Source organism: Athene cunicularia (assembly GCF_003259725.1).
Source record: "Athene cunicularia isolate RWA chromosome 3 unlocalized genomic scaffold, athCun1 chr3_part1, whole genome shotgun sequence".
Classification (NCBI taxonomy): Eukaryota; Metazoa; Chordata; class Aves; order Strigiformes; family Strigidae; genus Athene; species Athene cunicularia.
Genome location: NW_020799097.1, coordinates 96,797,375 through 96,820,757, shown reverse-complemented (window position 1 = coordinate 96,820,757; position 23,383 = coordinate 96,797,375). Strand labels below are relative to the sequence as shown.

Sequence of the window (23,383 nt, the reverse complement as noted above, 5' to 3'; positions counted from 1 at the left end):
TGTCTTGACAGATTTAGTGTCATGCCACTTGTCACCCTCCAACAAGATGTATTTGCACAGTTGCATAGATCTGTTGGAAAGGCTAGGAGCAAAACTGCAGAAGAAAAATAATTCCTACAGTTCTAAAATCCCATCCTAATAAACCAGCAACTTGTACTAGATACAGAACAGGTAATTAATGAAAACTAAACCCCAGTAATTGTTAATGAAATACACATTCTACAACCTTTTAAAGTTCAATTGCTTAGATAAATGCCCCAAGTACACTTGAAAAAGGTTACACCTGTAGATGAGTGTCTGATAAGGATCGCGTAGTTTAAATATCATAACCTCAAGAGGTTTTATTTTTCCTCAAGTCAAATCCAACACAAGATTACTACAGCTGCTACAACACAGCACTTCATACATTACCTCCTTTGAGAAGTCTCTGTAGAGATCTAACCCCTAAACAATTATTCATGCAATTTGTTTTATTAACACTGAACATATACAATTCTGCAGATCTATTTCTTAATTAGGAAATACTCACAGGGGGTTCAGTGAAAGGGACAGGCTCTCCTACTTTCTTCAGAAAAACTGCTAAAGATTTCAGAGTTAGCTCGTGCAGCTGTATATTCTTTGCTTTTGTTTTCTCATACACAGCCTTTACAGAAGCAACATCCCCATCCAATTCTAAGGAAAAAAATAAAAAACAAAAATCCCCCAGTGATTATGTGTTCCTTTTTTCACCTGTTTCCATGATGTCACACATTCCTACTACTTGCCCAAACATATTCTAAATATTTTAATATACAATATTCCAAATATTCTGGATATTCTTCAAATCCACAATTCACATAAGAGAACAGAACATACAGCCATTCTAGCCTTCCTTTTTGAGGCTGGACGATCAATTCCCTCAAGCATGTGCTGGAGCCAGGAAGGAGTAGGAGCCACACAGTGAGAACACACCACTCTAGGATGTGAGACAAAAGCCACATGCCTCTGTCTGAAGTAAATGATAAAAACTAAAAACAGAAGCTAGAACATCAACCACCCAAATTCAGGATGTGAGAACTCTGTAACAGAATTTAGGTCCCTTAAGTAAGAGAAAATATTGTTGCAGTTCCAGGTGCTGGCTACACTGAAACTATAACCTAAAGGAACAAAGTAAAACAAAGGTCAGATGGTCATTTTAGAACACAAAGAAAAACCCATTTCATCCTACTGAGCGGGAGAAAATTTTTGCTGACCCACTAACACTATTACAAATCTTAACTGCTTAAGTAACCAGTAATATTTTTCTGGATATTCCAGAAGAGACACCATCCCCTGCAACATGTTTTAACTAATCCACTCTTCATTTATTTTAAGCACTATTCACTTCTAGCTGTAGAAGAGTATATTTCTCCTCCCTCTAAAGTGGGAGAGGGGAGAAACTCCTCCTCCCACAGTGACTCATGCTTAACCATAGACTTTACTGCTGCTCAGACATTGGCTTGAGAAGCATCGGGATGAAACTGAAGTGAACCCTCACAGTTTCACTGTTGTCCTCAGGGTCCTAGAAGCAGTACAACAGTTCCTAACACCTTGTGAACAACAAGGAAGCCATCATGTCCAGTTACATTCACTTTGCTGCTTGGGAAAACACAAACATCTGCAGTATGGCAGCTGCCTCAGGTTCTTTCTTGTTCACATTTGGAAACATCATCTCTACAACTACAGGGGCTACAAAAACAATGGTTCTTGAAGAAAAGGACCTTTACTGATGCAGAAATGGATAGCTTGTGTCCCTTTCTCACGAGAAAAAGCTTTCCACTCACATCTGGCAAGTGGCTGAGCTCCTTTCTGGATGTGTGAGGCTACTGCAAAAACTGCATGAAGTGACGGTTTAAGGAAAGCCTAATAGAAATCATCAACTTGCTATTTATTTAAAATAGATGTATTTATTGCATGGAAAAGAAAAAAAAAAAAGAAGAGCTAATACTTAGATTGCATTTAATGGACCACACAAATATGATTTTACATATTTCTTTTTTTCTAGAAGGTGTACAGCAAAGAATTATGCATCTCACTAGAGGAGGAAATATAGTCCTGGCAGTTGATCACATCTCAGGACAAAGAAAGGAGTATATGTACCTTTATTTGTTCAGTTGCAGAGGTCTGATACAAGATTAGACTTCTTTCAGCTTTGATCTATGTTCTACTATATCTTTGCTAAACACATAAACAATTACCATTGTATTTGCCCATTTAGTTTGATAACTAGCAACAGCAACCAATTGTAGTAATAATACTCCGTTATCTTTCATTTCACTTTCTAACTAAAAATAATAATGCACCTGACAGAAGAATCATTTGTTCTCTAGAAAATTGTGATACTACAAGGTTAGACTTGGCCCATAATGAGAAATCATATTTAAAAGCTTACTAACTGTAAAATGTAAAAAAAAATCTTTTAAAGAAAAGATCTTATTTCTAGCCCTCTTGGCTAGAACACAACCAAAGCACAGCCTTCTAAATTTCAGTTGTGCTAAACATTTTGCTGATGATCATTTTAACAGCCAAATGAAACTAACACGCCACTGCAGAAAGTATCAAAAAATGGAAGAGAAGGGATGAGGGGAAGAGGTTGCTAAATTGCTGTTCATGTGTACAGATCTGTACATGTTATACAGCGTGGGGAAGAATATAGTAAGCACCCCTGAATATCCTAAAAGTAGGACAATGCCTTATTTCCCTAAACCAGAAAGATGCAATAGAAAATGCAAAGATACCCTAGTACAACTCATCCGGCCCAGCCCTGATAAAGGGTATCAGGTAACTGATGTGCGTTCTTCTACCTGATACAGAAGTGGAATCCAAGTGTCATACAGGTGAGATGCTTGTACAGAATAACCTGAGAAACACTCATAAAACTCTTCATGCTGGTACAGAATGCCTCCTCTAGAACTTGCTACGAGCCACCTACATCTCTGCCTAAAGAAACTACAGCAACCATCTGTTCACATACATCATGGTTTCACATGATGAATACACTCTAACCACTGTTTCTGGTATAATAGAGCAAGTGATCGATTCTCTGCAATCTCTTTATGAAATTGTTGTCCTATGATGTAGTTGGAAAGTATATTGAAAAAATTAATTAGTTCATTTACAGAACTTTTACTGAGGTTAAAGCAGTAAAGGGTGAGTGACAGTCTAAAGCAGCAGGTACAGTGCTAGTGACAAAAGGGTGTGTTTTTTGGTTTTATAAAAACATGTTAGAAAACTTACCCCTGCTGGGAATAAAACTATGGGGCTAAATGATTTTGGTAGTGATTGCTGTTTTGAATGTTACTAAGCAAGTCAGTTTGGTAGGTTAGATACTACATCATGAGAACCTAATTATTCCTATTTATCTCCTCTGTGATAGACTGAAGCACAAGGGCTTCTGTCATTATACCTTTCAGTTTGTAATACATGCGTGAAGAGTATTTACTCCCTGTAATAAAACTGGAGGAACATATCAGAGTACACCAGGCAAAGGACACTACAGCACAGAGATGCAAGCTTCCAACAAACTGTTGCCATAGGGACTATATGTCCTGGGTTTTAAAGACTGAGTGTTGCAAATAAACATATTTAAATAAATAACTTGAGTTTTTTAGAGCTGCTCCTCTCTGACTTCAACTATAAGAACTGATTAACACTTCAACTATTTAGGTAAATCCAAATGAAGGCATCTGGAATATTAACTTGGGTTAAATTAAAACAGGTACAAAGAATCTACACTAATAACAATAAGGTCCTTGCACATTACTCATAGAACTAATCACTTAACGATTTTGAAACACACACATAAAAGGAACCAATATTACATGTGTCAGGGAAAACAGTTAGATTAATTTGAAAAGCCATTCATTTCTACAGTATTTCTCTCCATGGGTTAGGATGGATTCTTTTTTATTCCACTTCACCTCTCTTGTAGGAGTATCCTTTAATCTAACCCAGCCTGTTTTGTAAAGGATTCAAGGCTTGGGTCAGTTTGTTCCTTTTCCAATCTAATAGCTAAGATAGTACATGGACACAACAGACTTAAAACATAAAAACCCCAAACACCCCACCTCTTTGTGGCTCAAACTGTAAAGCAAGTTACACAGTGTAAATCCTACTCCCCCTGCAAAGGGTTTCCACGACCCTTCCTAATGTCTCAAGATTTCTTACTAAAAAACTATTCCAAGGACAGTAAATTACCGTAACATTTCATGAGGTAACGGTATGTAATTTCCATATCTAGATGCTCAGGAATCAGTTCTAGAAGTGTCTCAATCTTCTTTGCCTATAAAATGTAATGCATAGACAAAAAGAGCATTAACTTCATATCTTAAAGAACAAAATGAAATTGCCAAAGTTAGAATAATTATTTCAGATCTCTTAAGTGAAATGAACTGTACTAATAACAAGGAATGGACCATGCAACTGAAAGCAGACATAATAATTTCCTTCCCAAAATTTCATATACAGATACAAAATAGTCAAACAAATCAGGCACAAAATAAAACAAACTAAATACAGGACTAAAATCCATACTCAAGAAGCCTAAACATTACCTTTTCTGTTTTTCTTGAAGGAAGCAATTAATGTATTAATGAGAATAAGTCAACCAATTAAAAAAAAAATGCAAAGCACTCTGCAGCCTTCACTGACCTAGAGGTCAGTGTTAGCTATGATCAGTGCTTAAAAGAAGTAAGATCACTAACATGCTTAAATCGGGAACCTCCTTCCCTCAACCTCTAATCCCAGTTTCAAAAACTCTCAGGTTTTGAATTAGAAAGAGTTTATAGAAATTAATAAAGTCTTTATCATGTACTACTAACTTCCATGTGTTTTTAAAATTCCAACTTGAAAAGCTGGAAAATTTCATTTTTTTCTAATTTCTTCTATAGACACCAAAAGATGGTGCTTATCATCATATTTATCATCACTTCAACAGAAGAACTTTTAATCTATGAATATTTAACAGAAATTTCCACAAAAGATAAATGTGCATTTTTCCTCCTTTGAAACATATTTATTCTAATTTGTGTATTAACTGTCTCCTGATGCAGCTCCTCTAAGAAAGAGAAATCAATGTGGCTTGGCATGCATGTATGTGGTTTTTAGGGTGATTTTGTTGTTATTCAGAGTTGGGTGGGATTTTTTTGTGAAGTTTTTTTTTTTGTTTGGTTGGTTGGTTGTTTTTTGCTTTATGCTATGAGGGAGGGAGGGACAGGAATCAAGCAGGCACATAAATGAGGGCATTTCGAATTATAGGGAACAAGCACAAAGCCAAGAATCTAAGCAGATGCTCAAACTAGATACATGCCTAAATCACCATAACAAGAAAATAAGAAATGTGTCTTCTAATGTCAACATAGAGGCATTTTATCATTAGAGAAAGGCTGAGTTCAAACTTGCATTTGTATTCATACAATGCAGCCAACAAAATAAGTACTTTCAGGTTGCAACACTGAACTGGATAGTGCAGTAAAACATTTAAAGCACAATGTTTGTAGGACATAAAGTATAACATCAAAAATGCAAGAAATTACTGAAACAATGGAAAAATATTAAACTACACCCTCCTTTTCCATCATGCTCCATAAAGTAAACTGTTCCTTTAAATGTAACCAGCTCTGCAAATTAACCTCCCCCCTCCCCGAGGAACCTGATAAAGCTTGTCAACTGTGAAGTTCAAGATCCAAAACACTTCAAAGGTCAATGAAATAGTATTTTGCTACATATACAATGATATACACAAAAAATATCGTACCTGTCCAGGTTTAGATGCTGATCTAGCCATAAATGTCACTAAATCTCTCTTCTCAATTGATGCACCATATCTCTAAAGAAAAAGAAATAATTAATGCAGCAGTCATGAGTAGGCTAGTGATAAACAAAATGACTAAGGTGAAAAATTCCAATTACAGATGTTTAAAATAATACACTAATACATTACCTATTTACAAGGCAAATAATTGACCATTAGTTTGAAAAAAAAAAGCCACCACTGAACATAAGAAACAAGTTAATTTTGTGCACTGTTTTGGCAAACATTGTTTTTAAAATGCTAGATACAAAGTTTGTTTAAAACAAAAGGGGAAAGAATTAAACTAATACTTCAACATACCACAAAAACGAGGTTTAGGACTGCAAAAGAATGAAAAAGAGAAACACTATTCCTCTCCAATTATACTGCCAAGCATTCACAAGTGAGCTAGGGATCATAAGGTTAATTATACATTTAATAAGGTGTCAGGGAGATAACTGCTCGTTTCTTTATAAAAATTAAAATGTACAAAGCAAGTTCTCTTTAAAGTATAATTACCTACACTTATGCATACAAAGGACTGATTTCAATCTCTCTATTTTATAAAAGGCTTTCACTGCAATAGACAGTGTTTGAGAGAGAGAGAGAAGTTGAACTTAGAAAAGTTTGAGACAGACCAGATTAAAAAATCAAAAATCTATCTTACTTTAGAAACAAGGGCAAAATAAAATAGACAAGACTGTATTTTAGTGTATGTTCCTCAAAGGTGTTAGTCTTAAAATTCTTACAATGCACAGTACTTTTTCTAAGTTGGAATCAGTACCAAAATGCACAGGAAGAGAATACTGTGCATGTAAAAATACACATACCATGAATTTACTGCATCCAATTAATATTTTAGACATATGCAAACAAGACGTTTTGGTTTATGCCATGATGAATGTACTGTATGTGTATTAATACTATTACTATACGATTATTACTAGATTCTAGTTACCCATTAGAAGAATACTTGATCCACAATAGCAGTCAAGAACATTTAACACGACTGAAAGTTTTTCCTGAACCATATAAAAACCAGTTTCTCATACACACGGTACTTTCAACTCAAGCTTACCTGTGAATGTTCACTTAACATGAAATATTTTGAAATTCTCCCCCAAGATATAGGGTATACAACGTTATTTCAAGTATTCTACTGAGGCATAAATTTAATTCCAATAGTTCGATGCTGTTGGAATAATTTTTAGGAATATATAAATGGAAATCACTCCATGTTTTGAAAAATTTTAAGAACATGCCTATTTTACTTAAATGCAAAACGCCCTATATTCACAAAAGCAAGAAATCATAACCACTTTTTATTCACTCAATTTCATTCATTTCAATCAAAGAGCAATCAAAAAAATCATGAAGAATAACATAAATTGAGTTTTTTGCATTTTGATGCATATTGATGCTATATAGCAAGAGGGTTTTATATCAGAATTGTAGTCTCGTTTTAATTTAATACTCAGACGAACAGTTAGGCAAAGAAATAAATAAAGTCATATTCCAGAGCAGGGAATATACAAATAATACTGTAGCAGAAGTAACTGAACTTATTATTTGTTGGTATGCATTCTTATAAAAAAAAAGATCTTGCAATATCATAAAACATCTGACAGATGAAGCAGAGCTTTTTCTGTAGCAGCTTAATATACTTAGCAACTGGTAAATGAGTAGTGTGTAGCACCAGGAAATGGTAAGAGGCTTCAATCTTAGGCAGGAGCCTACACACATAGAACCATCTGCAGAACTGGTGTGACGGCTGGACTGCTACCTTGCTGGGATAAGCCTCCCTGAGTGAGCCTGTTTGGGCAGCTCCCACCACCCACAGTTTATCCCACCTCTGGCTCGGCTTTGTCTTTAGCTCTGTACAAATAGCATGAATGTAGCTGTCTCAATCCCTTGAAGGTCTCTAACTCAGCTAAGACAGTGCCTCAGAGACCAGCATTTGTCTTGTAGTGCATCTGTGACACTCAAGTGAATAGAAAGCAAATTCAGCTCTTAATAAACCTTGAATACAGCATACACAGTATTACTGAAACCAAGTGAAATAAGGTCCACAAAAAGCAAGCATTGCTTGCTTCTGGTTTGCAAACTGCACAGTTGTAAGATATTATGTTTACAGCACTTAAATTATGTGAGAAGTTGCAAGGAAATGGTTTGCAAGAAACACCTGCTAGGTCTAGCAGAAAACTTACAAAAGAGTATTTGCTTTGGATGGAATTTCAAGCAATATAGGGAAAGTATTTCCTTCAGGTTGTTAGGAGACCAAAACCTTCCAACTGGCACCCACTACTACTATTTGTACTAAAAGCACCAGCTCATGCTTTGGAATAGTCTAAACTGTGACAGTGCTACTCACACTGTAATTCAAAAGCATACTAGTACTAGCCTACGCTATACAACACCTCTTTTTGACAATTTCTCAGTTAACCTTTGAAGAGCTCTAAGCATTTCTGTAGCTCTCTTGTTATGTCATTACCTGTATCAACGATCTGGCATCATCCACTCTGTCTGCACTGACATATTGAAGGAAAAGATCTGTGACAGGTCTGTAAATTCCGAACTGACTGGCCAGTCGTTCTGCCATCACACCAACTGCAAAATGATGGGTACATAAGGAAAATCTTTGATTGAAAAGCCACTTTTGTAAACTTTACAGGCATGATTTATGCTGACCGAGCAGGTTTTACATGTAATAGCTCTTTCATAACACTTCTGTCTAGTCAGAATATTTAAATATCATTGCAATTAACTTACATTTTTCAAAAGCTGGTTCTAATCCTTCCTCAGACACCTTTCTTAACAAATAGGAAATATTTTTGACAGCTTGATCAGGATTCTGTGCACCAGAGATAAGCAGAGGCTCAAGGTATTCCACAGCAGCATCAAGGTCATTGCTAGGAAAAGGGATTGAACTGGATTAGTTTCTGAAATCAAGATTTCAAAACCTAAATAAACAATGATATTTAAGTTTTTGTTTTCTACATTAAGGTTGCATATTTCCCAGGAATGTTTGAGTACCTATGACTTCATTCAGATATTGTAAAAGTGAAACCATTTATGACCAAATGAATAAATTAACCCATAAATAAAAAGTATTAATGACCTTTAACCTGTACAAAGCCTAAGTAATTTTGACACACTTTTGTCCTCATTAAGAAAGAAGAGTTCAGCTATCTGCTTCAGAAAAATTTGTTCTGTGAATCTAGAAGGCAAAATCAAAACATTAATGGAAGGTATCTGAATAATTAATGCACACAACTCAAGTAGGTTTTTTTTTAAATGCTATTCAATTAATTATTTACCCAATTTTTGCCATGCCTGACTTTTTGGATGCAAAAGACAATATTAAATGCCACTGAGTCAGTACCTTTGTCTAAACACTTTTAATCTTATGGCTTAAGTATAGCGCATGCTAATGAAATAATGCAGGAAGCGTTCACCAAAGTGTAAACTCTGCTTTTGGCATTCTGAAAATTTCAAATGACAGTATCTTTTACCAGTCCACTCTAAAAAATAATTTAATTGAAAAAGAAATAGGAACACTGTAAGTGCTTTTAGATGAAGCACAAATGCAACAAATTTGAAAGCTATGAAAAATGCTTTAAAAAATGTATCAAAACCATGAATCTACCAATAAATGAGCATGTATTAAAATATGTGTTAGAATCTGTTTTTCATTGTTCTCAAGGTACAGCTTGCAAGATATTTAAGAATATATAAGGTGCGTACTACTTCTGCTGCTGCCAAGTCTTCTCACACATCCAAGTTAGTTTCAGTATGGGAAAAGTTGGTGCTGCTTAAATAACCTGTGCCTGCATACAGCAATTTATTTATTTATTTATTCTTGCCACCAGTCTACATCTAAGAACATAGCATGACTTTGCAACACTTTTATGACATAGAAATATAGGAAAATATGCAGCTTAGGAGACAAATCCTGAAGTATCTCTCCTATTTGGAGCATTTAATTTAGGCAAAAGTCAATGCACTAGAACTGCGTGCCAAGGACCACTCAGATCTAATTATTTACAAGATCAGTCCTTTATAAACATTGTTTTTCAGTGTCTGAAAATACAGTGAGCTCTCTATTGGAACTGGTTTGCACAGTTCTCCTTCAATTCAAGTCCTGTTGCTGTTCCAAACACTTCAGTGACTATTCTCTCTGGTCTGGAATGCCTGAGGCAACTGGGTATCTTATGTACTACACAGTTCTACAGCTTCCCTGCTGAGTTCGTCACAGGAGCTCTACCTGATGAAACCAGTGTGAAATAAAATAACAGAGTATATAGGATTCCTGAAGAATGGTTCCTGCAAAGATTATTTGAGAAGTTCATAGTAGGCCCTTTCCCCCAGAAGTGCTTCTCCCATGCAGTTTTATACAAAGGATAAAGTAGCATAGAACCAATGTATTAACTAAAACAAAAATGCTGGGCAGAACATGATACTGAACTAAACTGCTGAATCAAAGGATACTCAAAGCATGGAGATAATTATCGTGATCAAAACAGTGGCCTAAAACAGCATAGCAGCCTATTTTTAAAAAATTGTGACAAAATAATACAAAACCGCTCCACAGATATATGTCTGGCTTTCACATTTTGAGGGTAAACACAATAATATTTTGTGATGTCAATGACTGGAGCAGATAGCAGATTGTTGTTTCCAAACAAGTATTATATGCATAATCCATCAGAACTAAGGTCCAAGATTTTTTATATTTATATTGATGAAGTCATTCAATTTTATGTTCAGATTTCATAGGGGTTTTGATCTAACACCAAGGAGGAACACTTTACATGAGGTGTAATACATTAGAAGAAATGTATCAAGGCCAAAATACAGCACCAGAGAATACCTTATGCTCTTCCAAATGCTTCATAACCCTGTATTTCATTAAATTATTTTCAACCTCAAATGTGTTTGGGAAACAATACTAGAACAGAACTGCACAGCACACTGCTCAGCTTGACCAGAATTCTAATATCTAGGACACTGTAAGAACAGAACCAGAATGAAAGAGATAATGCAAGTGATTTCCCACTACTCTGCATAAATGAATTACATATACTAGTGCTAGAAATACTTACTTTTTAGTATGAGCCAAAGCAATAGCATTAGCAATTAGTGAGGCAGATACACCAATTAATTTTGTGATGTCTTCCAGCATGTTTTTAAGTGCTTGCAGGTTCTTTAGGTCTCCTTTTTCTGCCAGAGCCTGAATGAGCGCAGTAACTGCTGGTCTAGTAGGCAACACACCACTGTCAAGTATTCCTTTTAAAACAGCCATGGCATCTAACAATGGTAAAGAAATAAGGGAAAAGGAAACCAGATTTTAGTTCAGAAGGCAACCATGCTGCTGGTATCATTAACTCTACCCTTTTAAAAACATGTACAGAAAATAATACTCTTGCTAAATTTAAGCCCCAAAATTTCTATAGTGAATTTTAACTTGAATGTATACACAGACAAGTAAAAACTTTCAACAGTAATTCAGGTTAAAATGATGTAATATTTACTCAATAACAAGTATTAAGATACTTTTAATAATTAATTTATTTTAGTATTCAGGTCAAGGAAAGCAGCTGTCTTACAAATATCTTCCCTTATGGCTAAATTTAAAGTAATGACCTTTTCAGCTTGTTTTTTCTCCAAACTACAATCAATTTTCTTTACTAAAAACCAAAACTGTTGCATACTTAACAATAAATATAGTTTAAAAATATAATTCATTATTGAAACTGCTAAAGTCTAGTATTCAGATTTGTCTCTATGTGTGCACCAAAACTTTGTTTACCAACATCTAATTTTTAAATAAAAACATGGGACGCAAGTCTCCATACCAGACCAAAAATGAACTCAAATCTGGACAGTTACCTCAAGAACTCCTAAAATTATAGCAATTGCCTATGTTAAAACCACACAAAATCAACCTCCTGTTCATCTGCCACAAATTCCCCAAACCCATGGCAGATGAAGTCATCCTCATTTCTCTAAGCAGAATTCTTGTCAATTTACATTATACATGAGCAAACACACACAGAAAGACATGTCCCTCTGGTAAAAATCTCTTACTCCTTACTAGCATAGGCAGGATTAATCACAGATAATAATTATAATACCGAGGGATAACACTTCTAAAATAATATACACCCACTTGAACTCCACAGCATTAACATTTCCAATTCAATATGCAGGTACTGCAGAAACCAAATATTACAAGTGAGGAAGAAGAAACATCCTGTATGCCTAACCTTCCTTCATAGCAAATTCTCTTCCTGCACAGCCTCCCTCCACTTCCCCCACAACCCTTTCTTTTTAGGGAAAAAAAGGTGAAATACGCTGGGGCAAGATACCTAAAATTTAAAAAACAAACTTAAAACACATGCTAAATTCAATCTCTCCTGACTGTAAGTGTGGACTTCCCTTTAGCACCGGGCATGACCAGCCTTCTCAAAAGCTAGGACAGAGACAGATTTGAACGTTGCATGTGTGCAGCACTACTGCAAGAAAAGTATATACTAGTAGCATACTGGATAATTCTGCTGGCATCTTTTTTTTTTTTTTCCTTCTTATGCAAAAATACTCATTACTACTAATACGAATTCAGTAATTTCATCCTTTGATTTTTCAGTACTTAAAAGCAGGTAACTATGTGCTTGTGAAAACCAATCTTTTATCTTGTAAAAGGCTTTCCTATAAACTCTGAAAATTCCCTATCATGAAACTCAAGCTCTGACCCAGTTATCTGGGTTTTACCAAGTTCTCGCTAGAAGATACAAGAGCTTTTACAAGTATATTTAGGGACCTACATAAAAACTTCTAACTGTACCACATTACACAGCAAAGAATGATGGTGAACTGTATGAGGAAGTGCTAAAGCAAGCAAGCTTTACTCAAGTGAAAGCCATCAGAGAATGTAGGTCAAATTGAGCTCACCAACATTACAAAAAGACCATGCCCAAAAGTTTATTTGGTAAACTGTGAGCCTCAGAAAATTACCCATATAGTTGAAATATTACAGCTTGCATTTTCAAGGCTTCACTTACAAAAAGAGAAGCAGTATCTTTCAACTTAAAATACAAACAAGGATCAAGTCTGACTATTCAATTAAATTACCAAAGTAAAGCCTGATCAATGCACAAGATACAGGAAAACATAATTTTGTAAAGGAATGTAATTCCACAGACTTCTTAAGAAACTTTGTATTGTTTCACTTTTAGAGTATAGCAAGGGAGAGGGTTGATGTGCAGAGAATTTAGCACGCTGGCTAAAAAGAAATCATGTAGTTAGCGCAAAAGATTGGCAGAATATATAATCATCAGTCACGTTCTGAAGGAAAGATTTTTGGTGTGTAATATTTAGGAAGAACTGGCAAAACTTCATGGCACACTGGGCAAAAAAAAAGCAGAAAAATTATTAAAATAACATTAGGTAAAACTAGACCTTAATAAAGTCAGGTGAAGGCTTTGAAAGCTGCAAAAACTTAAGACTGGACAAAAGCAAGAGAAGCAATTGCATTCACCACAAATACTTCAGTCAGTGACACCTAGCAATGATGACAGACTGGAGACTGAATGGGGAAGGTATCTGAAAAAAGACAAGTTTGCAGGGAAGAGTACAAGTGAGAAGCTGCATCTAAATGCTCATCTTATGAGTATTTTATGGGCTACTATGCACAATTGAAAAAAATAAAATTAACTGATGGCTGAATCAAAAATGGATTTTCTGGTATGCTTTCTGGTATGAAAGTAAAACCCAGTTCAGTGTAACACATTTTCTTCATACATAGCTGCTTTAATGCTTAAAGGCACTGACAAAAACATGCATTAACAGTGTGGTTACACTTCCATAGGGATAAAAGACACAGCACTGCATGTAAAACTATGTGCTTGTAGAGTTCTCCTTTCTAACGAGAGTTCTACTGCACAATTTAAATAACACCGTGGAGCTGAACTCTAGGCTGCAAAACAACCAATGTTGAGAACTAAAATAACACAACTGTAAACTTTATCCACCATCTTGTTGGGTACCCTGACATACTCTTCAGCCACCATTTTCTTCCCTATCATCACTAAAAACGAAAACTAAACTGAATATTTTGTTACTGTTGGTATTGAGAACTATTAAAAAGTATTTGATTAAGTTTTTAAATCAATATTATAATCATTTAGTGCACAATCATGCACATTTAACAGTCAATTTAACTCATCTGGTATCTCACACAACCAACACAATATGCAAGAAACAACTGCTGGGAATTGTTTCAGATGCTCTAAAGTATGTTAATTTCCAAAGCAAAATGACTTGTGCTGTGAATTTTAACGCACTTGAAAGCCTGTACTTTCTCTCGTTCTGGAGCACAAATTTTGCATGTCTGAAGAGCTGTGATTCATCTTAAGAAAACCCATCTTGTGTTAAATGGAATGGAAACTGGACTAAGTGGTCAAATGACAAGTACATTCATATTCAAGCTGTATTATAAATGCATGTACAGTAATTTACGTCTCTCAGCTACCACAAAAGGCTCTTGATAAGCAGGTAATTTGCTAAATGGACTCCTTTATCCAAGTATTCGAAGGGCGTTACAAGAAAAATCTGCAGAGGCATTAATGTGACGTAAAGGTCAAGCATTGTGACATACCTTTCAAATAATCCCGCCTAACTTGCGATATGATGAGGAGGCTGCTGGCAGCACTGTTCAGTGTGAAGCCCTTGATGTGGGTCTCAGCACTAAAAGAAGCAGACATTTAGAAAGGAATTACTGACATGCTTCTGATACGATAATAAATGGTTGAGCACCAAGGTGAAATTATAAAAACTACTGTTCGTATGTTAAAAATATTGCTGCAAAATATCGACCTGGAGACAGCTTTTGTGTTATCCTGTCAATGGTTATAGAAGGATAATTTTTTTTTGCATTCTGACAGATGACAAAGTTGGAAGTGAGCAACAAAAGAAACAAAGTACAAGATTTTTTTTAAACAATCGGTTCAGATTCTTGAATGCTGACATATTAGATGACTAAAATAACTGCATGCCCTGCATTGTTCTGTTGTATCCTAAGCTGGATACTTTTTCTTCTTTTTTCAATAGTCACCATAATTATAAAATATAAAACTATTCTTTCAGCAATAAAAATGAAACATTTATTTTCAGCACTGTATATTTTAAACATAAACTAAAGCATATTATGAACTAACACCATATCATTTGGTTGATTAATTTTCAAATTTCTGTCATCTAGATGTATACAGGTTTTAAAGTGAACATACTACATTTGCTGCCTTAGCCATGTCAAAATTGTATTTCGCCTATCAATTCTTCATCTCCTGTAATACAAAACTTCACGTATCTATAGCAAAGAGAATCTTTACTTTAATAACACTTCTAAAGCTTTTCTAACACTCTGGAAATTAGTCAAGAGACTAACCAGCAATCACACTGATCTTACACTACAAAATGTTCCTGTTCCTAAATAACAGAGCGCTGTATTTTTAATACAGAAGGATAACTTTACAAATGTTCATTTCTAGATTACAAAATCTCTACACAGAAAAGGGGGGCATTGCCATTTACCATATCAACAATCAAGATAAACCTCACTGATCATCCTGTGGCAAACAACTGAGCAGCCTACCTACTTGAACTTAGAGGCTGAGCGGATTGGGAGGTAAGCAGGGTCATTGCTAAATTATTCTCCTCAATCCCAAGAAAATCCTTCACAGTGCACACAATATGACTATCCTCTCAGTCACTTTCAGCCTCCCAGGCTCACAAGTGCAGTCACTGGACTCGGGATTTTCTTACTCTCCCAACCAATCCTCTTAATCCCTGCCTAAGCACCCACTGCTCAGTTCCGCCTTTTTTTCCCCCTTTGTCCCATCTGTCAAAGCCCTTAAGTCAACAATTCATGCATGAGACTTTAAATTACACATAACAAAGGATTTACTTTCTCCAATCTTCCAATCTTTAGTGTGATTAAATAGATGTTAGCTACTATTACAGAACTAATCCATCATTCCAATACTCCTAAATTTCTATTTAAAAATTCTTGGACTAAATGCTGTAAATATTCCTCAAAACAGTGCTAGAATGCAAAGCAATTGGGTTGACCAACAGATCAGTAATGGTGGTTGATTTTTTTTTTCCAAATGCATAGTAGGAGTGCAATTCCTTTTACTACATCACTATTTCATGGAAGTTCCTCCATTCTAATGACAGGAGGGAAGTTTTAAAATTATTTGACCTTTCTAAAAAATAAAATAAAATAAAATACTTATTTTGTTGCCTATGCTAATGGTCATAGCAAGGCTTTCTAAATATTATTTAAAATTCAAATTTGGCTTCAAGCAGAGTAAAAAGAAAAAGATGTCAGCTTACATACGTGAAGATAGCTTTCCTGTATTTTATGAAAATATTAGGAGTTGCACAGGTTTCAGGCCACTGCACACATTTAGGCTTTGCAGGAGTAATCTCTTTACAACATGAGGTTGGAAATATTGTCAAGCATGCAGAAATGTGTGTGAAACACATAGATTTGCTATTCCTCAACCATGGATAGACACACAATCACTTTCACTATTTCAGCGAATACTTTAAAACTCACAGACTTTTGGAAATGCTTAATGTAAGCATCATTTTGTTACTAGAAAAAAGATACACAGATAAACACCATGAATATTGCCAGTATGAAGCATTTTCTGTCTTGATGGAACAGTGAGCTGTTACAAGCTTCTTAGAATGTCATTTGGCAGTACAAGAGTTCTGAAAAGCACAGGGGTTGTGATGATGGTTGGCTTTGACCAGTGACCAAGAATAGAACCTCTTATTAAATCCCATTTTATTTTTTTCCTAAGTATCTCAAGGTTCGGAGGGGTTAGTCCTTTCAACTTTTTTAGTGTTTAAAATTTTTTGTTCATTTTTTTTCCCATGCATTTTCAATTTACATACTAAAACACTTATCTAAAGCGGGAATTCTGAATCATGAAAATACTAGGAACAAGCCACCATGTTCTTTCAGCTCTTCCATTCTGCAAAATACTCCTGATAACATGCAATACTTTATGCATCTTCCTTACAAGTGTGTTTGAGCTGTGAAGCAGGGAAGCAGTCAATGCATGTACAAATCTTCAGTAGAAAGTTTCAAATTTCTTCCCCGAAGAAACTTTCAATACATCTTCAAATACATGAATATTTTCTGGGCATGTTTAACACACCACCTAAATTTTATCAACATTCTTTTACTTCTAAGATATGTTACCAAAACCTATTTGAAAAAAAACATCTATTCTTCTGAATGTAGAACTTGAATACTTTTTCAATTAAACGATATTTCTTTGGTCTAAACACTTAAAGAAAACATGAAAATAATAAACATCATGTCACACTATACTGTTCCTGAACATCAAAACCTAAGTTGACTCAAAATTATTAGATTTTTATAGTGCTCTGTGCATCATGTGAGTTACCTATAGGTACTTTCAAAATCACTGTATTCATTCAGAGAACACACATGATGACAACCACTGTGCTTGTTATAGCTGAAGAAACTGAAAAACTTAAATTACTTAAATTTTTGGTTTTTATTTTTGTTGTTCTTATCTCTACACTGATGAGTAGTAACACTTCTACTCTGAAGCCTATAATGTGACCAGAACACACATTACAGGCAATAATTAAAGTGAGTGGTATACCATACAACTCTCTAAAGGTTAATTCAATTCTGGTGATTCTAAAAATACAGGACAGCAGGCTGTTTTTATTTCAGAACTGTTAAGAGTTGGATCTAAGGTTTATGGTCATTTCCTAGCGGCTGGCATCACAGTCAAACGTACCATTTTGCATTTGGCAGACAGCCAGCTGCCAGGGAGTGTGGGTACAGTAGGAAAGCAGCAGGGATGGGCACTGAGGGGAAGACTCACAGGCAGTTAAGAAAAGGAATCTTGTCTGTTTGGATATTGCTCTAAAGAGCAAAAGGCAGACTGCCAGAAGAGTAGACTTCCAGTTCTGATGCCAAGTACATTTCTTGATACTGTTAGTTGAAATGAGTTATTAGCAATACATACTGTCACTCTAGCGTATTGCCCTATGAAATACTGGTGTATTTCTTACCACAGCTCCCAATTACCAGTCATGACCTGTTTTGCTGTTGAAAGATAAGGACTCACATGAAAATGATCCAGACATTATTTAAAACCACCCCTCCCACCCAATGAAAATCCCCAAAACACAGAAAAACCTTACGCGTGTTTCACTTCAATGGCTTCTTCAAGACAATTCTGCATTAATAACGCTTTTATAAGGATGTCATAAGAACGATGATGAAACTCCTTCTTCCCTTGCATTTCGAGGAAAATATTGTAGGCCTCTAAAAAAGAAGAACAACAAAAAAAGATGAAATGTCATATTGTGATGATGTCAATCACAGAGAAAAATCAACCTATTCATTGAAAAGGTCCATCTTAAATCTACTGATCTTTGCTTACATCTTTGAGGCTAAAGGTGTTGGTCACAGCTTGTTCAAAACTCCTTCCATACAACAATCAATTGATAAATACCTCCACAGAACAAAAAGTTTGCTACTGCTCTTTTTCTCTATGTGGCTGTTGATTAAAAACCACAGCTGGTTAGAAGGGGAAGACTCAGGATTATTAAAGCAACACCTAATGCTGGGGTATATAGTTACAGTGTCTGGTGCATTATCACAACAACATTTAACAAATAATATAGGAGGTGATTCCAATATGGGGAGATCAAATTATTTGGCTACGACAAGATTTATACAAAACATACAATTTACAAATATACAGATATTTAACAAGTAAACTACGCTGCATTTGTTTGACTGATTAACAGTTTTATTTCATGCATTCACAATAACTGTCAGTGTATGAAAAGATGTTACCAAAAAGGGGGAAAAAATGATAAGCACACTTTTCAGTCATTTATTTTTCTGAAACAAGATTATGCAGCTATAAACATGCAGCTAGAACTGCCATCCACGCTGTAACATACGCTAGAAAGCTGTGTTAAGAGCCACAAATATCTTTTACATGTGATTTTAAGTTTCGTTTAATGAAACTCAAAAGAACATCGCTTTGCTAATTCAAATCAATAGCCACAATAACCTTTAAAACTTTTCAGAAATACTTGGACTATCACTACAAATTTCACAGCTAAGCACTGAGCTTTTTTCTGCTTTGAAAGTAAAGATGAAGACAACTCATTTGAATCTTACTATCACAAGAAGTGTCACGCTAAGAGCACTGACTATAATGTGCTGTGGAATTTTAAGCTGGCATTCCTCAAACCAAAACTGCTGGTGTGCGTTTTGGTTTGAATCTTAAACTTCTTCAACCAAAGAGTATACATAAAAACTTCCTGAAATGTGGGTAAAAAGAAACACTATGCATAACTCTTACACTGAGTTACTAATTAGAATTAACATTGCCATCTATAATCTACTTTGGACACTTGGAGATACATTAAATATATATATATATGAACAGCAATAAAGGATACAAATATCAACAGTGAAAATTAAATCCATTTCTATGTATGTGAGTTTCATGTAGACAAGAGAGACAAAGAGACATAAGGGAGATGGAGAGAGAATATGACTGATGTCTGACATTACAACAGTGATTGCATTGTCAACCAAAAGACAAACAAAACAACAGGATGACACAGTCTTGAAAATCCTCCACCACATTTACTTACAGGTCTGAGGTTAAAGCCTGGCCTGTTGCAATGTGCTGAACACCAGCGTTCATAAAGTGTTCACACTTATATTCAGTAGGAAAGACAATTTTTCTTCTACTCTTCTGAAATCTGAGGTACCAGTAGACTAGCAATCACATTCAACAATAACAAAAACCCTTTCACTGGTATAATCTGTTACAACTATTTACAAAAATGTAGCTGAGCTGACTTATGACAGGCTTGTTCTTTCTGCTTTTGAAAGCCTGTTTAAATTCTAATTTTTAAAGCAAAAAAATCCTTATGTTTGAAGACTCCTACAAAAAGCTTTGCTGCCTTCAGACTAAACTAGGATTTCACTCTGTGTTTGAATATTGCTTTCCATTGATTGGTTACAGAAATGGACCTTGCCACCAGTGAACGTGATGTCAAGTATATGTTACTATCATATATCATAGTTCACAAAATGTAAGAACTATTTCTACAAAGAAATGTATTTAAATCTTTTTTTTAATGACTAGTTCAATGAAAAACTAAAAATCTTTGTATTAGTTAGTTTTGTTTTCATGTCCTAGGATGTATTCTTGTGTATGTCAGTTCCGACCCCAGAATGACTATCCTATTCAGATTATTTTCTGAACTTTATTGTGCCTAGATGAGTCTTGAGACATATGCCTGATCAGGTATTATCAGTATATTACACCTTCAGATAGCATTTAAAATTAATTAATTATATTAGCATTCAAAAGAGAAAGTTCTTGGTTTCAAAATCATATTGTGTTTCACTAGCTATTTCAAGTAGAAAGATTTGTTACAAAAGGACAACTTGCCAAAAAAGTTTCAGTTCTCAAGACAGTCAAAGTTGTTTCAGCAATTGCAACTGTTTGGGATATGTGTAACATGATTCCCTAGAGTCAAGTTCTCACACTGATGAATCAAAATAAAAATGAAAATATGACTTTGCATAAATCATGGACTTCAAAGAATAGATTTTCAAAAGACATTGATGTCAGAGATAATAAATTTATGAAATTAGTTACATGACTAGATAAAGTTGATCTTTCTCCTATCAGAAAGCTGGCACTGATAAAAAGTTATATTCTCCCCTATTACATTCACATCAAAATTACATTATACTGTTATATAAAAGCAACAACTTTGTCTTAAACAAACCTATGAAAACTAAGAGACCTGTTTCTCAACATTTGTCTTGTTTCCCTTAATTCCCAATAGCTCTAGGCCACATTCTCTCAAATACTGCACCTTTAAATAAAAGAATATGCAGGGATAATTCACTGATACATTCAATATCAAATATCATCATAGACTGTTAGCTGTTACATTTTACATTTTTGTTTTAAACTAGTCTCCCTGCAAGGTCCAAGGCATATTTAGTTTCCTCCTGCTTTCCACTTGAGTTATGGTATCAGAGGCACAGGACACTTTTCTAGGAGTAATGTTGTAAAATAAATTCCATTCATTTTGCCTGGTTTTCAGTAAAATATTTCTGCATTTCTCATTTTTTTCTGATTCCCAAAATTGACCAGCATGAACAATTTCCAGAAAACATTAACTTTATGTCTGCTATAATACACAATTCTTAAATTCACATACATAACATTGCACTCCTATACACAGAATATCCAGACTCCAATTTAGACCTCTAATCAGTGCTCTTGAAACTGAATAACTTTATAGGGTCATTTCACTGACAACAGAAGTTAGCTGTGTGAATGACTGACATATTAGTCTTTTAAAAACGCAAAGGTTGAAAATATGTGTGTCCAACATGTAAAATATACTGATAACGCTCAGAAGAAAATTACTGGGTATCTTGTATTTATAGATCTTCCTCATTCAGCAAAATTAATTTTTTAAAACCTATTTAATTCTATTTTCTAATCTGCTTTCATGTGAGATACCTAGTTATTTGTCATAGTACAGACGAAGAAAATAAGGATTTCCAGAATATTCAAATGCTAGAAATGGACTGATTTCCTCCCTCCTTTGAAAGGTCCAGTAATGCTAGTTGTGACCTTGTGACCCTGCTTTGGGACAAGATGGATAGAATGGATTTCCAATTATTTGAACACAGACTAAGCCAAAGGAACTGCACTGAGGTATATTCCTCCTTTCTATATACAAAGGCAAATATCCATGTATAAGTCGATTCTGTTTTTATCTGAGGCAGGGAAGTTTGCACAGAAGAGCTACTCATTTTTCATAGCAGAACTGATATAAAGTGCTCTCTCGATAAGGCCATTTTTTTTGTGGGGTGGCACCCACAGGCACAGGGGTTTGAAAAGAGTGAGCTTTGCAGACACAGACTTTGATCTTTTGTTTATAGGCTGTGTATGTCTTTAGGGGAAAAAAAGTTTACAAATCTTATGGAGAAACATGGACAACTTTAATCATAGTTGTAAAGAAGCTAAAGACATTATGAAACACATTGAATTCCCCCTTCAAATAGAAATAAACAGCCTTGCAACATCGACAGGAAACAGACTAACAGATAAAAAGCCAGATAGGAAGAGAGCAATGACTATCTCCACAGCAGTCCCATCTCATTCAATGTCATCTATTTAATTTCTTTGCCTGATCTATTGCTTAAATGAGGTACCTGAAGTATACTTTGGAACTATATCTGATCTTATTATTAAGACTTCAACAGCAGGTGCAATGCAAAATCTCCGAATAATTTAATAGGTAACTCCATTCATGTAAACATGTCCCAGCTATTTCGCCTGACATTAATCTTTCTTCTCACACCATAAAACTTGTGACCAAACAGCTAGATTTTCAGGGAACCGTAAAAACAGTATTTTTAGCATCAATCCTGTATATAAATTTAGTTTCTGGTGTTTAATGGATACATTTAAAAGTCTAGAACAGTTAACCCAACAGTATGAAGTGAACTACAGACCAGCAATATTTTGGTAAATTTAAATTGCCAACTTCACCACATGCATTTACAAGTCAGCATTTCCAATGACACGTTAAATATTTTAGCATATCCTTCTCATATCAGCTTCTGAAGCATAATATTGCAGGGTAACATTATTATATACCTTTCCTAACATACTAGCAAACCAACAAAAGCAGCAGCAAGCATTTGTTGCTCTGTAGTTAATTGAAATCTTTAATGCTGAAAGGGGAAAAAACAAGTGTTTTTCAGTTCACCTTTTGCATTGTTTTTCCTGCAAAGTATCTTTATTCTTCTTTCTTCCACATTAGAATCAGTTAAACTGGAATCTTCATGTCTAACCTTTAAAACAAACAAACTTATTTAAGTTACTGTAGTGCTATTTGTTAACATGCATCAGTGGAAAGAAATACATTCAGAAGTGCTATTAGCTAGGAAAGTTAAACACCAGTTACCTTCGGTACATCAAATGGAACAACCTGACCATTCTTCTCAAGTATATCAGCCAGTAAAGCTAGTGTTTTCTCACGAGGAACAACATTTTCTTCTTGAATTTTAGTCCAAACAGCTTCAGCCTTTCTCCAGTCACCGTTGCTCTCTGAAACAAGATTCAACTCTTTAGAGAAAAGCACGTTTAGAGTATACACACATATCTCAAGTGATTCAAAAAAGGTATCTTTAGAAAAGAATTCATCAATTCATCATGTACTTATCAACATTATAAGTTCTACTTTTAATACACAGAGGACACCAGAAGATGCAAACAGAAAGAAACCCAAAAGGACTGTATGAATTTTCAAGTGAATGAGAAATCACATCAAAAATATTGCAGAAGTATTCCTCCCAGCTCACCAGTATTAATAATCTTGATTATTAATTGTAAAAATTACCAAAATTTCTGAATTATTACAAAACATTAACACTCTAAGGTACCACTT

The 23,383-nt window shown here is 34.9% G+C and overlaps 1 protein-coding gene across 1 annotated transcript in view; it reads right to left on the bottom strand.

Moving 5' to 3' along the window:
* LRPPRC (leucine rich pentatricopeptide repeat containing) overlaps positions 1-23,383 on the bottom strand; it is an 83,010-nt gene that overhangs the window by 1,263 nt on the left and 58,364 nt on the right. The window contains exons 29-38 of the mRNA XM_026844617.1: positions 22,901-23,043; positions 22,703-22,787; positions 18,068-18,191; positions 14,466-14,554; positions 10,912-11,116; positions 8,579-8,718; positions 8,301-8,416; positions 5,774-5,845; positions 4,216-4,300; positions 530-672 (exon numbers count right to left, since the gene is read on the bottom strand). Of these exons, the coding sequence (XP_026700418.1) occupies positions 530-672; positions 4,216-4,300; positions 5,774-5,845; positions 8,301-8,416; positions 8,579-8,718; positions 10,912-11,116; positions 14,466-14,554; positions 18,068-18,191; positions 22,703-22,787; positions 22,901-23,043 (1,202 nt within the window). The remainder of the gene's footprint in view (positions 1-529; positions 673-4,215; positions 4,301-5,773; positions 5,846-8,300; positions 8,417-8,578; positions 8,719-10,911; positions 11,117-14,465; positions 14,555-18,067; positions 18,192-22,702; positions 22,788-22,900; positions 23,044-23,383) is intronic.